Below are 13,658 nucleotides of genomic sequence, written 5' to 3'. Positions count from 1 at the left end.
TACCAATAGTCAAAATGTATTCTTTCTCTTAAACTCTCAGTCCTACCTGTGCTGTGAAAACACTAAAATCTCAGTGTGGTCATTTGTATAAAGTCAGTAAGCTAGTTACTGGCATCATTTACAAGTTGAGAAAGCAGATAAAATGTGAGAAGAGAAGCAAACACCCTATGAGAAGATGAAAACTCAGTTTCTCTACAAGGTGGGCCTTGTCTCTGGGCAGCACTTCCTGCCTGGGCTCATTTCAACTTTCCCAGGACAGTGAGTGGGGGACACAAGGAAATCACAAGGGTACCTCAGACTTTGCAAACAGGATGGCAATTGTGGTCACCAATTAACTTCACAAAGTCTGGACCCCTTTTAAAAGTTAGCACTGAAGGAACAATGCCAGTGGGAGGAGAGGCTTAAAGCAGAAGCCAGCCTCCACCTTCCGTCAAAATCACCTGGAGCTTGTTTAACCCCACCCCCACCATTTCTAAATTTACAGAATTGGTCTAAAAGGACTTGATAAGATTTACATTTCTAACAAGCTCCCAGGTGACAAGGATGCCGCAGGTCTGAGAGCCATACTCTGAGAACAGCTGCCCTAAAGCTTGATTATAAAGATGTTTCACGAGCATCATCTCCAACATCAAGAACTTTAAGAACTTCCCTTGAGAAACTCCTGCCTACAAGATCAAAGGTGTGTTTGCATTTGCTTTCTCCCTGCATTTAAGAACAAGTATCCAAAAAGAAGCAGCTCAGAATAGCAGTTACATAAAGGACGATACAAACTCAGGAGCCAGACTCATGATTTGGGGTCCAACTTTCGCTATTAAGCTGTGTGATGCAGACAAGTTACTCAAACTCTTAGAATTTGGGGGAGAATGCATACATGTATCGGAGAAGGCCATGCCACCCCACTCCAGTACTCTTGCCAGGAAAATCCCATGGACGGAAGAGCCTGGTAGGCTGCAGTCCATGGGTCGTGAAGAGTCAGACACAACTGAGCAACTATGATGGAGTCCATTTCCTGTCCACATGAGACTATCATAACATTGTAAATTGGCTATACTCCAATATAAAATAAAGTTTAAAAAAATTACTCAAACTCTCTGCTTAAGTGACTTCACATGTGAAATAAGAGGTACTAGCTTCTTCCAATTCAGCAGGAAAATTGGAAATGGGGGTCTACCCAAATCAATGAGAAGTCCTCATCTTCCCATTTCTATACACACACCTTTTGAAAATCCACAAATAGAACATCCCTGGAGAGTTCCTTGCCCTGCCTGAAGTTAAGGAGAGGTGTCTCTACTTTGGGATCATTTACAGTTGTTGCTATTTAGTCACTCAGTCATATCCAACTCTTTTGCAACCCCATGGACTATTGCCTGCCAGGCTCCTCTGTCCATGGGATTTCTCAGGCAAGAATACCAAAGTGGATTGCCATTTCCTCCTTCAGGGGATCTTCCCCACCCAGAGATCAAACCCACGTCTCCTGGGCTCCTGCTATGGCAGGCGAATTCTTTACCACTGAGTCAACAAGGAATCCCACACCCATATTTTTCGTTCTTGACCCTCTTTCCTTAAGGGCTATCAAACGGCTAAGAGATGTAGCCACACACACTGAATACACCACCATCAAAACATGCACAGGAGTTTCTGTTTCCTGGGGATCCCCAAGTCCCTCCCACATAACAACAAAGGAAATACCAGAATGTGTGGGAAAGATGAAGGTTTAGGGTCCAGGAACAAAAGATATAATAATCACTCAAGTGTGATTAAACCCAAAGGTTCCACCCCACCTAGTTAGTGGTCCAAGCTACCAGATGGTGGAGAAGGCAATGGCACCCCACTCCAGTACTCTTGGAAAATCCCATGGCTGGAGGAGCCTGGTTAGCTGCAGTCCATGGGGTCACTAAGAGTCAGACACGACTGAGCAACTTCACTTTCACTTTTCACTTTCATGCATTGGAGAAAGAAATGGCAACCCACTCCAGTGTTCTTGCCTGGAGAATCCCAGGGATGGGGGAGCCTGGTGGGCTGCTGTCTATGGGGTCGCATAGAGTTGGACATGACTGAAGCGACTTGGCAGTAGGAGCAGCAGCAGCTACCAGATGGAAAACTTCAGTTAAGAGCTTCATCTCTCTGAGCCCCTTCTCATCTGTGAGTTTCCTCCCAGCCCAGGGACCCTTCAGTGGTTTCAGGACCAGAGGACTCCTGGGCAGGACCACCTGCATCAAGACCATGCACTGCTTCTGGAAAGGCTAGAGATGCAGATAAGACCCCATAGGCTTCAGGGACCCCATTCCCAGGGTGACTCTCAAAGGTGGAAGCAGAGACATTCACAGTTAGGTAAGGGGTTGGTCAAATACATCCTCCAGTCTTCTCAGTGTATCCCAGGTAAAAGCAAAATGGGTTCAAGAATCATGTCTCCGTTCATTAAATAAAAAACAGCGTTCTTACACACATGAAATGTGTCACAACTAGATACCAGGATGCACAGTGAGAGATGCACACGGAGAGAAAGAGGGAGGCAGGGAGACATGGTCACAGACACAGGGACAAGGGAACCCAGTGCAGTTGGACTCAGCTGTCACCTAAGGAATGTGGGGAAAGGAGGGGACATTATTGGAAGATGGCAACAGGAGCAAAGCACTAATTAGATAAAGGAAGCTGTTCAGAGCTGTTTGCTTAGCGGGGAAAGTAAGAATTAGTTCAGAACTATGAATCCAGAGCTGTACTGGGGAAGTCGGCTAAGGATGGCGTGCGGGGTCCGGTCCTTCTCTCGCTGGCGGTGACCCCCCTGGGCACCCTGGGTTCTCAGCCTCCCTGCCTCCTGCTCCCTCTGCCCCTCCTGCTCCCAGGAACTAAAGACGCTCACTGGGCAGTGAGCTGCAAGGCACAGAGACCCTGCGCCCTGCCACCAGGTCCTTCTTCCCGTTCCTGCTACCCCTTCCCGCAGCCTCACCCAGAGGGCGCAGACGGGGACCCCCGCGGCCGGCGTGGGGAGACCCCACTCGCTACAAGCAGCCATCGGAAAGCGCTCCCTCGCCCTGACCCTCGACCCTCAGCCCCTGCAAGGCGCAGCAGCGTCAGGCACTGGCCCTGAGGGGGCGCGGTGTCTCAGCCCAGGCGGGCTCTCACCAGGAGAACAGCCGGGAGCAGAAGTTCGCGTCCTGCAATGGGTTGGGCTTCTCCTCCAGGGACACCGGCCGCATCTTGCCAGCTTGGACCCGCGCGGGCCGGGGGCGTGGGGTGGGGGGCAACCGGGGGCCACACGCAGGTGAGAGGCGAGGCCGCAGGCGCCGCTGATGGAGGCGGTGGGGGAACCGCAGGGCGCGGGGAGCAGGACCCTAGGCGCCCTCGTTCCCGCCCTGGGCTGCAAAGTCTACCAGAAGGCGTGCTCTGAGCTCGGGTCCCCACCCAGAAGATGGAGAAGGAGGGGCAGGCTGCAACAGAAACGCCCCTCAGCTGTGGTGAAGACCAGAGAAAGCTGGCAGAAGGAGATAGCAGTCTGCCCTCCAGGCACGCTGCCCTCATCAGGAGCAAACAAGGGCGCTGTGGGAAGGTCTCCAACTGGAATGGAGCAGGACCCTGGGTGGCCTTCCTGGGAGAGACCCCACCCCACCGCGGATACCCTGAGCTAGTGGCCAGTACTGGTCAGTGGAGGTGAGCACAGATGACGGGCACAAAGCTGCCAGGCTACTGAGATGACAGCCACAGGCTCCCCAGTGCCTGTTCTACTGCTAGGCTGGCCCTGAGGAATCCTGTTTTGATAAGAGGAGGGAAAAGGAAAGACCACAGCACATCCTTCTCCTGGCATGAAGGACAGTTACTCAGCAGTGAACTGATGCACAGAGAAAAGTACATAAGCAAGAAGTCAAGGTTAACTTTGTTTATCCCTCAAATAAATAAATTTTGAATCAGCCAATAAGCAGGTATGAGTTCAAGAGGGAAATGAATAACTTCAGATGTTTTTCCCATACATGAACCTCATATGAATATATATGAAGAAAATAAATGCATTCAAAGAAATATTTCTGGAATGAATAAAGTGTGGTATAAACATACAATGAAATATCACTCAGCCTTAAAAAGGAAGGAAATTCTGACACACGCCGCAGCGTGGATGAACCTTGAAGACTGTGATGTTGTGACTTATAATTAGAATATGTATTTAGTCTTCATGATGTTGCTGGTACAGAACTCCTAAAACCCTTAGGTGCTCTAAGGTAAGAGTGAAAAAGTGTCTTTTGAAAATTATAACAGGCCCCTTTCAACTACACCTGAGTTTTAGTGAATTCATCTGTTTGTCAGAAAAACCAAACACCTGATTAAAGGGTTGGCGCTTTCAGCCCCACCCTCCACATTCAGGGTGGAGAGGGACTGGAAACAGTTGAACTACCAATGGCCAATGCTTTAACCAGTCTTGCCTAAAGTATGCTTCTATGAAGCCTCAATAAAAAAACCAATAGGATGGGGTTCACAGAGCTTCCCGGCTAGTGAACCTGTGCAGGTGCGGGGAGGGCGACTCACCTGGAGAGGCCTGGAAGCCCCTGCCCCTCCCCCTACCTTGCTCTCTGCATCTCTTCCATCTGGCAGTTCTGCAGTTGAATCCTTTTATAATACACTAGTGATCTAGTTGAGTAAGCTGTTTTCCTGAGCTGTAAGCCACTCTAGAAAATTACCAAACCCAAGGAGGAGGTTATGGGAAGCCTGATTTGTGATCAGTCTGTAAGAAAAACAGGTAACCACCTAGACTCACCACTGGCTTCTGAAGTTGAGAAGAAGGGGTAGTATTGTGGGACTGGGTCCTTGACCTATACAAGGTCTAGCAAAAACTCCAGGCAGACAGCGTCAGAATTGACTTAATTGTGGGACACAGTTGTGTCTTATAGTATGAGAACTGGTTCAGTTCAGTCACTGAGTCATGTCCGACTCTTTGTGACCCCATGGGCTGCAACACACCAGGCCTTCCTGTCCATCACCAACTCCCAGAGTTTACTCAAACTCATGTCCATTGAGTCAGTGATGCCATCCAACCATCTCATCCTCTGTCATTCCCTTCTGCTCCTGCCTTCAATCTTGCCCAGCATCAGGGTCTTTTCAAATGAGTCAGTTCTTTGCATCAGCTGGCCAAAGTATTGGAGTTTCAGCTTCAATATCAGTCCTTCCAATGAATATTCAGGACTGATTACCTTTAGGATGGACTGGTTGGATTTACTTGCTGTCCAAGGGACTCTCAAGAGTCTTCTCCAACACCGCAGTTCAAAAGCTTAAATTCTTCAGCACTCAGCTTTCTTTATAATCCAACTCTCACATCCATACATGACTAATAGATAAACCATAGCTTTGACTAGATGTTAATTTGTTGGCAAATTAACGTCTCTCCTTTATAATAGGCTGTCTAGGTTGGTCATAACATTTCTTCCAAGGAGCAAGGGTCTTTTAATTTAATGACTGCAGTCATGATCTGCAGTGACTTGGAGCCCAAGAAAATAAAATCTGTCACTGTTTCCACTGTTTCCCCATCTATTTGCCTTGAAGTGATGGGACAGGATGCCATGATCTTAGTTTTCTGAATGTTGAGCTTTAAGCCAACTTTTTCACTCTCCTCTTTCACTTTCATCAAGAGGCTCTTTAGTTCTTCTTCACTTTCTGCCATAAGGGTGATGTCATCTGCATATCTGAGGTGATTGATATTTCTCCTGGCAATCTTGACAGACTGAAAACCACAATCACAGAAAACTGAAGATTAGCTGTACTTAAAACAATCAAGGTGACGCTGGTCAGACCACCAATAACTAATTTCAAGATGACTGTCAGCACTGACTCTGCTCTTTATACTCATAGCCCTCTCCCTGTCTATAAAAGCTCTTGTCCACTATCAACAGTGGGGACAGTCAGACTTTGGACAGGTGCCCACCCTCCCACCACTTATATATACTGGCATCTAAAATAAAGTTCTTTTCCACCAACCTGGTCTGTTTATTGGCTTTTGAGCCGAGAGCAGCCAGATGCCCCCCACCCCTTCAGTATCACTTTTTGGCCTTCTATGGTCAGCCTTTGAACTATCACAGCACCAGCCATGGTGAGAGGTAAGTGACTTTTAGTGTTATAATGCAGGATCAGAGACCAGACCACGGTCAACACCATCTTGATTAGCTGGTTCAAGCCAGTTTCTGTGGGATCCTGTTTTTCTCAATATATGTGCCCCTCTTCCTTCCTGTCTCAACAGCATGGACACATTGTTTCTATAGTGACAAGGCCATCTTAGCCTGTCATCTTGAAGTCCATATCTGTATATGGGGTTACACAGGGTTCTATGTGTACCCTGATGTCTACGTCCTTCCCTTTCCCATTTAGGCAATACCAGGTTGTCTTCCTCACATGAAGGGCACCAGGGACTCCCACTTATTTCAGGCGCAACATCAAGCCCCAGCCAAGAGGGAGTTACCTTATGCATTAAAGAAAACAAAACTGATTATATCAATACGTTTCCTATTGAACCTTCAGGCATAGAGAGAAATTGGTCTCTTTCTCTTCATCAAGATTATCTCCACAGGTAACAAAGGAAACACACATTAAAGGTAAGCTGGGGCCTTTAATATTCAGGGAGGCTGGGCTGTAATGGAACAGTCACTGACAAAGCCCATCAATTCCCTGGGAGTAAAAGTAGAATCTGGATAATGAAATAAAGTGTCACCTTTTTTCTCTCCCTTTGTGCTGAGTCTTGTTTCACTTGCTCACAGGGCACCTCGTGCAGAAGCCTCACATGTGGCCCTTCAGACGAGACTCCCTGGTGTGAAAAGGCTGCGCTGACACCTCAGCTCTGAGGGCCGTGTGTCTCTGTGCTCGGCACTGTGATTCAAGATGGCGGCCCCAGGGCCGAGTGCAGATACACTGAGCCCAGCTCTGTGATTCAGGATGGTGGCAAAGGGGCCATGTGCAGAGATGCTGACCCAGCATTATGACCTGGAGCCACGAGCAGCACAGCTGAGACTGTCCTGTGAGAACCCCTCAATCCCCCACCTGACAGGAATCACACACAGCAGTCCCAGGAGTGCTTTTAGGAGTGAGTGTGTCCTCTAGAGCACATTCTATTGGGACAAGCCACACCTGGCAGAGGGGCTTCCCAGGTGGCTCAGCAGTAAAGAACCTGCCTGCCAGTGCAGGAGACTCACGTTGATCCCTGGGTCAGGAAGATCCCTTGAAATGGCAACCCACTCCAATATTCTTGCCTGGGAAATCCCACTGACAGAGGAGCCTGGAGGGGTGCAGTCCATGGGGTCACAAAGAGTCAGAAATGACTGAGTGACTAAGCACACACACAAACCTGGTTAAAGGACGCCCAGCCCCCCCATTTGGGTCTGACTGGGGAGGGTCAGTAACAAAGTAGGAAGAAATCAAGCCATCTTTGGTTTTCCTGGTGACTCGGATGGTAAAGAATTGGCCTGCAATGGAGGAGACCCGGGTTTGATCTCTGGATTGGGAAGATCCCCTTGGGAAGGGAATAGGCAACCCACTTCAGTATTCTTACCTGTAGAATTCCATGGAATTCTGGTGGATGACGTGCTGGTGTGCTGCAATTCATGGGGTCGCAAAAAGTCAGGCACAACTGAGTGACTGAACTGAACTGAACTGATAGTCCATGGAGTTCCAAAGAGTCAGACAAGTCTGAGTGACAAACGTTTTCTAGCAATGAAAGCCGCTGCCATTTGGGAAGAAATGAGATCTTTTGCTTCTAACAGAGGTCTTCTCTTGGCTGCAGGGTGGAATTATCTGTGGGGTTTTAAAAAGCGTTGCCTTCTGCCTTCCTTCTCCCGAGATTCTGATTTAACTGAGATGAGGCTTCAGCACTGGGGTTTACAGAGCTCCCCTGGTGATTTTACAAACCACAAGCCTTTGCCATGTTTAAGCTATAAGGATTCTATCTGGACGAGGAAGAGAGTAAACAAATCAGGTGATTCTGTAGGAGCAGGAGTGTGTACTTCTGTGTCTAGGGTGTAGATGAGGTTGGTGAGGTGGGGGCCTGTGATACCTCTTGCCCGCTGAGAGGTCTTCCTGGCCCCTCATTCCATGGCCTTTCCACGCTGCTCACCTGGATACATGGATTCTTCTGCCCCCCTGGTGGTGATGTTCAGTATAACACAATTGTCCTTGGAGGTTCATACCAGCCCAGCCTAGTTGGGCTTCCCTGGTGGCTCTGGTGGTAGAGAATCTCCTTGCCAATACAGAAGGTGCAAGGTTCAATCCCTGGTTCAGAAAAATCCCCTAGAGCAGGAAATGGCAACCCATTCCAGTATTCTTGCCTGAAGAATCCCATATGGACAAAGGAGCCTAGCAGGCCATGGATTCACAAGAGTCGGACATGACTTAGTGACTAAACCACCACAGCCTTAGTTCATCACAAACCTGAGCCTGAGTCCCAAGGTGTGGCTTGCTGGGAGGGAAATCCTGGGAACTGTACAGGATGAGCAGCTCAGCAGTAACTTCAGGAGTCTCTCCTGCACATGGAAGCTCAAGGAGCTCCGGGCCACTGGCCAAGCATGAGTCTATAACAGGCTGTGAATAGAGTCTTCCTGTGCCTGAGGTCTTAGGGGTGTGTGTGTTCAATCTTGACGACTTTTTGGGACCCCATGGACAGAGGATGGGATTTTCCAGGCAGGAATACTGGAGTGGGTTGCTATTTCCTCTTCCAGGGGATCTTCCTGACCCAGGAATGAAACCTGCATTTCTTGGGTCTCCTATAGTTGCAGGCAGATTCCTTACCACAAGTGCCCCCTGGAGTGTTGAGGAAATTGATCTTATCAGGCAGTGACAGGTGCTTCCCAGCCTCAGTGGTAAAGAATCTGCCTGCCAATGCAGGGGACACAGGAGAGGCAAGTTCCTTGTCTGGGTTAGGAAGAAGCCCTGGAGGAGGAAATGGCAACCCACTCCAGTATTCTTTTTTTTATTTTATTTTATTTTTAATTTTACAATATTGTATTTGTTTTGCCATATATCAAAATGAATCCGCCACAGGTATACATGTGTTCCCCATCCTGAACCCTCCTCCCACCTCCCTCCCCATACCATCCCTCTGGGTCGTCCCAGTGCACCAGCCCCAAGCATCTAGTATCGTGAATCTAACCTGGACTGGTGACTCATTTCATATATGATATTATACATGTTTCAATGCCATTCTCCCAAATCATCCCACCCTCTCCCTCTCCCACAGAGTCCAAAAGACTGTTAAAAAAAAAAAAGTGTCCACCACACCATTATTCTTGCCTAGAGAATCCCATGAAAAGAGGAGTCTGGTAGGCTACAGTCATAGGGTTGCAAAGAGTCGGATGTGACTAAGCACAGCCAGTAGCAAGTGCCTATGATATGGAGCATCAAGAAGTGCAGAGGTGTAAGGTAATGAGAGTCCCAATAAACAGCTGCTGCTGCTAAGTTGCTTCAGTCATGTCTGACTCTGTGCGACCCCATAGACGGCAGCCCACCAGGCTCCCCCGTCCCTGGGATTCTCCAGGCAAGAACAATGGAGTGGGTTGCCATTTCCTTCTCCAATGCATGAAAGTGAAAAGTGAAAGTGAAGTTGCTCAGTCGTGTCCGACTCTTAGCGACCCCATGGACTGCAGCCTACTAGGCTCCTCCACTCATGGGATTTTCCAGGCAAGAGTACTGGAGTGGGGTGCCATTGCCTTCTCCACAATAAACAGCAGCCACCCCTTATTCTTCTCTGTGTGCCAGGATGTGTTTTTACTTAACTATCACCTTTAATTATTTTTTGGTATATAAAAATTTACTACTGTCATGCTTTCTTCATCAAAATTTATGATATTAGTCTTTCCTTCTTGCCTTTGTATAAGGCCAAAAGAGAGACACTGGCTAATGTGACAACCTTAAAGCAGACTTCAAGAATGTCACCAATGGCATGACCTTTGCAACCAAATCCAGCAACCAGAATGTCATCATTTTCCTCAATAGAATTCAAGCAACCATCACTGGGTACAAAGGCTGTGATTTTTTGCCATTCTCGATGAGCTGAACCCTGACACATTTCCTGATGGCAGAATTTGGTTGTTTGGCTTCAACCCCTACTTTTTTGAGCACAATTCTCTTGGCATGAGAAGCGCCTCCAAAAGGGTTGGCCTTCAGGGCTATGCCCAAATGGGCTTTCTTGTACTACTTACCATGCCGCTTCTGGGCTTGTCGGTAGCTACAGAAATTCCTGGCAGTATGAAGACCACAACACTTGCTCATTCTGCCAGTGTCACAGGCCTGAACAAAAGACTATCATGTTTAATTTTAACACAAGATCGGAGGGTATTAGAAGCCCCATCTTATAGCACTTTAGGACCTTGATCAATGTCATAGGACTCCTAACTGACAGATACAGCCTGTGAGCCCAAGCAGGTGGGACCACATAGTCTGTCCCCACTCCACCCGTGTCCCGCAGGACCAGATCTCCCTGCCCAAAGACCTGCTCAGCAGCTTCAGCCTGACTCCCTGGGTGGGTCCGTAAGGTCCCTCAAGGCGCTCGCAGCCCCTTTGCTCCTACTGCCCCTGACTCGGGTCCTTCCTTCTGCAGGGCAGCCCCCAAGAGCCCCACCATCGGCAGGAGGACACCCTTATCCCGTTCTGGTAGCTTCTCCCTGCAGCCAGCTCCCGGGGGTGGGGTCACGCCAGGTTGTGAGGAGAATCAGGAGAGAAACAGGAAGGGAGTGAGCTCGTGGTCAGCACTTAGCTCTGACCTGGGACCTCCCTCTCTCTCCCTGACACTTCCCACCACTCGTGGCAGCCCCCCTCCACACCCCCCACCTTCATTACACGTGCTCCTGTAGCTCTGCTGTGGATCAGAGTCACAAGAGGAGGGGTCAGAATGCAGGTTCCTGGGCTCCATTCCCAAAGATCTGATCCAGGAGGTCACATAGTGGGGCCTGGGAATTTGAATTTTTAACCAACAACCCAGTGGGTTTTGATGCAGGGGGTCCTCTGAACACACTTTGAGAAGCATTTAACAGACCTATCACTCACATCCGTGGCCCCAGGTCAAGAGTACAAATGAAGCCCAACTATATGTTTAAACATTTAAAAGTTATAAATCAGTCAGTCAACTACACATTCATAACTATTAAAACCTGGCAGACTGGGGTTTTGGACACTGAGCTCCAAGCCAGAAGGCAGGATAGCAGAGGGAGGGGCCGCCCCAGCCCCAAGCCCTCCCCTTGCTCTTCCCAACTCTGGCTCTGACCTTCTTTGTGCCCTGAGCAATCTGCTGCTCAGAAAGAGCACCCCCAGCCTTTAAGTCCAAGCTCAAACCACCCTCTTCCGCCACTTAAAGAGCGGAATCTTGACCTCCTGTCGGGCTGGGACATGGGCCCCGGGAGGGAGGCGGGCATTGGTTCTGGGAGCAGGGATTTTGGGGTCCAGGTGCTCAGAGCACGGCCTGGAGGGGGCGGGGCTCCAGGTGGTCACACCCCCTGGTCCTCTCTGCCTGCCCCTGGGGAGGGTGCAACCACAGAATGATGGAGCAGGGCTTCTAAACCAGTGCTTCTCTGACTGTACTGGGAGCAGGAGTCACCTGGGATCCGGAGATTCTGAGTCAGTGGGTCTGGGTTAGAGACAAAATTCCGTGTTCTAATAGCCTCCTGGGGCAGGCCAAGGATGCTGGTCCACAGGCCTGGCTTAGAACAGCAGGGATCTGGAGCAGGGTGGGTGGAGTTTTCCTGTAAAGGACCAGGAAGTATATTTCCAGGCTTTGGGGGCCTTATGGTCTGTGCTCAGGAAAACATCTACTTCTGCTTCATTGACTATGCGAAAGCCTTTCTGTGGATCACAACAAACTGGAAAACTTAAAGAGATGGGAATCCCAGACCACCTTATCTGTCCCCTGAGGAACCTGTATGCAGGTCAAGAAGCAACAGTTAGAGCCGGACATGGAACAACTGCCTGGGTCAAAATTGGGAAAGGAGTATGACAAGGCTAGATAGTGTCACCCTGATTTAATTTATATGAAATAGAATGTATGTATCTCTATAACTGAATCACTGCTGTACAGCAGAAGTTAACACATTGTAAGTCAACTATACTTAAATAAATTTTTAAAGAAACATGAAAAAAAGCTAAGGGTGTCATTAGGTTCATTATTAGTAATATTTATATTGGTTACTTGCTTAGCCTGGTGTTTGCCAGATTTTTCTACTTAAAAATATAATTCTTCCCTAAAGAATTAATCTGAGAAAATAGTTTGAGTCCATGAAAATGCCATGTCTCCCCCAACCCCCAAACATTCACTGTCTATTCAGCCAATGATGAAATTTGTCCGAATTATTTATGACAATGATGGCTAAACTTTTCTGTCAATCTGTTTAGATTTGTGAGTTGGCATTCTACTGCAAAAAAGCTTTCCCTTCCTCCTATTTTCTGTCTTATTGGAATCAATATAAATTCAGATTAAAAAAATTTTTATTGTTGTGAAATGTAGGGTTTTATAACCCTCAATCCTTTGTTTATCATTACTCATTACATTGCTAATGTGATATAAACTACATCTAAGAGACTCATTCTTTGTCTAGATAGTCTGCAAAATGTAATTTTAAAAATGTTTTTTACATAATGTTCTTCAGAAGTAAATATGATTAGATTTTGGATCAAACACTGTTTTGGAATACCCCAAGCTTCCATCTATTGGGATGGATACTTGTGAGCATGGTTGCTGAGTGAAAAAGTGAATTTACTCAGAACCATTCAATGTAAACTTTGTGTAAAACATTCTTAGTGTGTCTTCCTTATCTTTGACAAAGGAGGCAGGAATATACAATGGATTAAAGACAATCTCTTTAACAAGTGGTGCTGGGAAAACTGGTCAACCACTTGCAAAAGAATGAAACTAGAACACTTTCTAACACCATACGCAAAAATAAACTCAAAATGGATTAAAGATCTAAATGTAAGACCAGAAACTATAAAACTCCTAGAGGAGAACATAGGCAAAACACTCTCCGACATACATCACAGCAGGATCCTCTATGACCCACCTCCCAGAATATTGACAATAAAAGCAAAAATGAACAAATGGGACCTAATTAAACTTAAAAGCTTCTGCACAACAAAGGAAACTATAAGCAAGGTGAAAAGACAGCCTTCAGAATGGGAGAAAATAATAGCAAATGAAGCAACTGACAAACAACTAATCTCAAAAATATACAAGCAACTCCTACAGCTCAATTCCAGAAAAATAAATGACCCAATCAAAAAATGGGCCAAAGAACTAAATAGACATTTCTCCAAAGAAGACATACAGATGGCTAGCAAACACATGAAAAGATGTTCAACATCACTCATTATCAGAGAAATGTAAATCAAAACCACTATGAGGTACCATTTCACGCTAGTCAGAATGGCTGCTATCCAAAAGTCTACAAGCAATAAATGCTGGAGAGGGTGTGGGGAAAAGGGAACCCTCTTACACTGTTGGTGGGAATGCAAACTAGTACAGCCACTATGGAGAACAGTGTGGAGATTCCTTAAAAAACTGGGAATAGAACTGCCTTATGATCCAGCAATCCCACTGCTGGGCATACACACCAAGGAAACCAGAATTGAAAGAGGCACGTGTACCCCATTGTTCATCACAGCACTGTTTATAATAGCCAGGACATGGAAGCAACCTAGATGTTCCATCAGCA

At 47.3% G+C, this 13,658-nt stretch overlaps 1 protein-coding gene and 1 pseudogene across 1 annotated transcript in view; both read right to left on the bottom strand.

The window, feature by feature from the left end:
* LOC102282868 (ATP-binding cassette sub-family C member 4-like) overlaps positions 1 to 3,197 on the bottom strand; it is a 150,287-nt gene extending 147,090 nt beyond the window's left edge. Inside the window, 1 exon segment of the mRNA XM_070366902.1 lies at positions 3,124 to 3,197. Coding sequence (XP_070223003.1) covers positions 3,124 to 3,197 — 74 coding nt within the window.
* Positions 3,198 to 9,799: 6,602 nt separating this feature from the next.
* LOC102265402 (small ribosomal subunit protein uS12-like) lies at positions 9,800 to 10,230 on the bottom strand (annotated as a pseudogene).
* Positions 10,231 to 13,658: the final 3,428 nt, after the last annotated feature.

This window comes from Bos mutus, unplaced genomic scaffold (genome assembly GCF_027580195.1).
Source record: "Bos mutus isolate GX-2022 unplaced genomic scaffold, NWIPB_WYAK_1.1 CTG250, whole genome shotgun sequence".
Lineage (NCBI taxonomy): Eukaryota > Metazoa > Chordata > Mammalia > Artiodactyla > Bovidae > Bos > Bos mutus.
The sequence above is the reverse complement of the archived record's forward strand: the minus strand, read 5'-3'. Positions and strand labels throughout refer to the sequence as shown.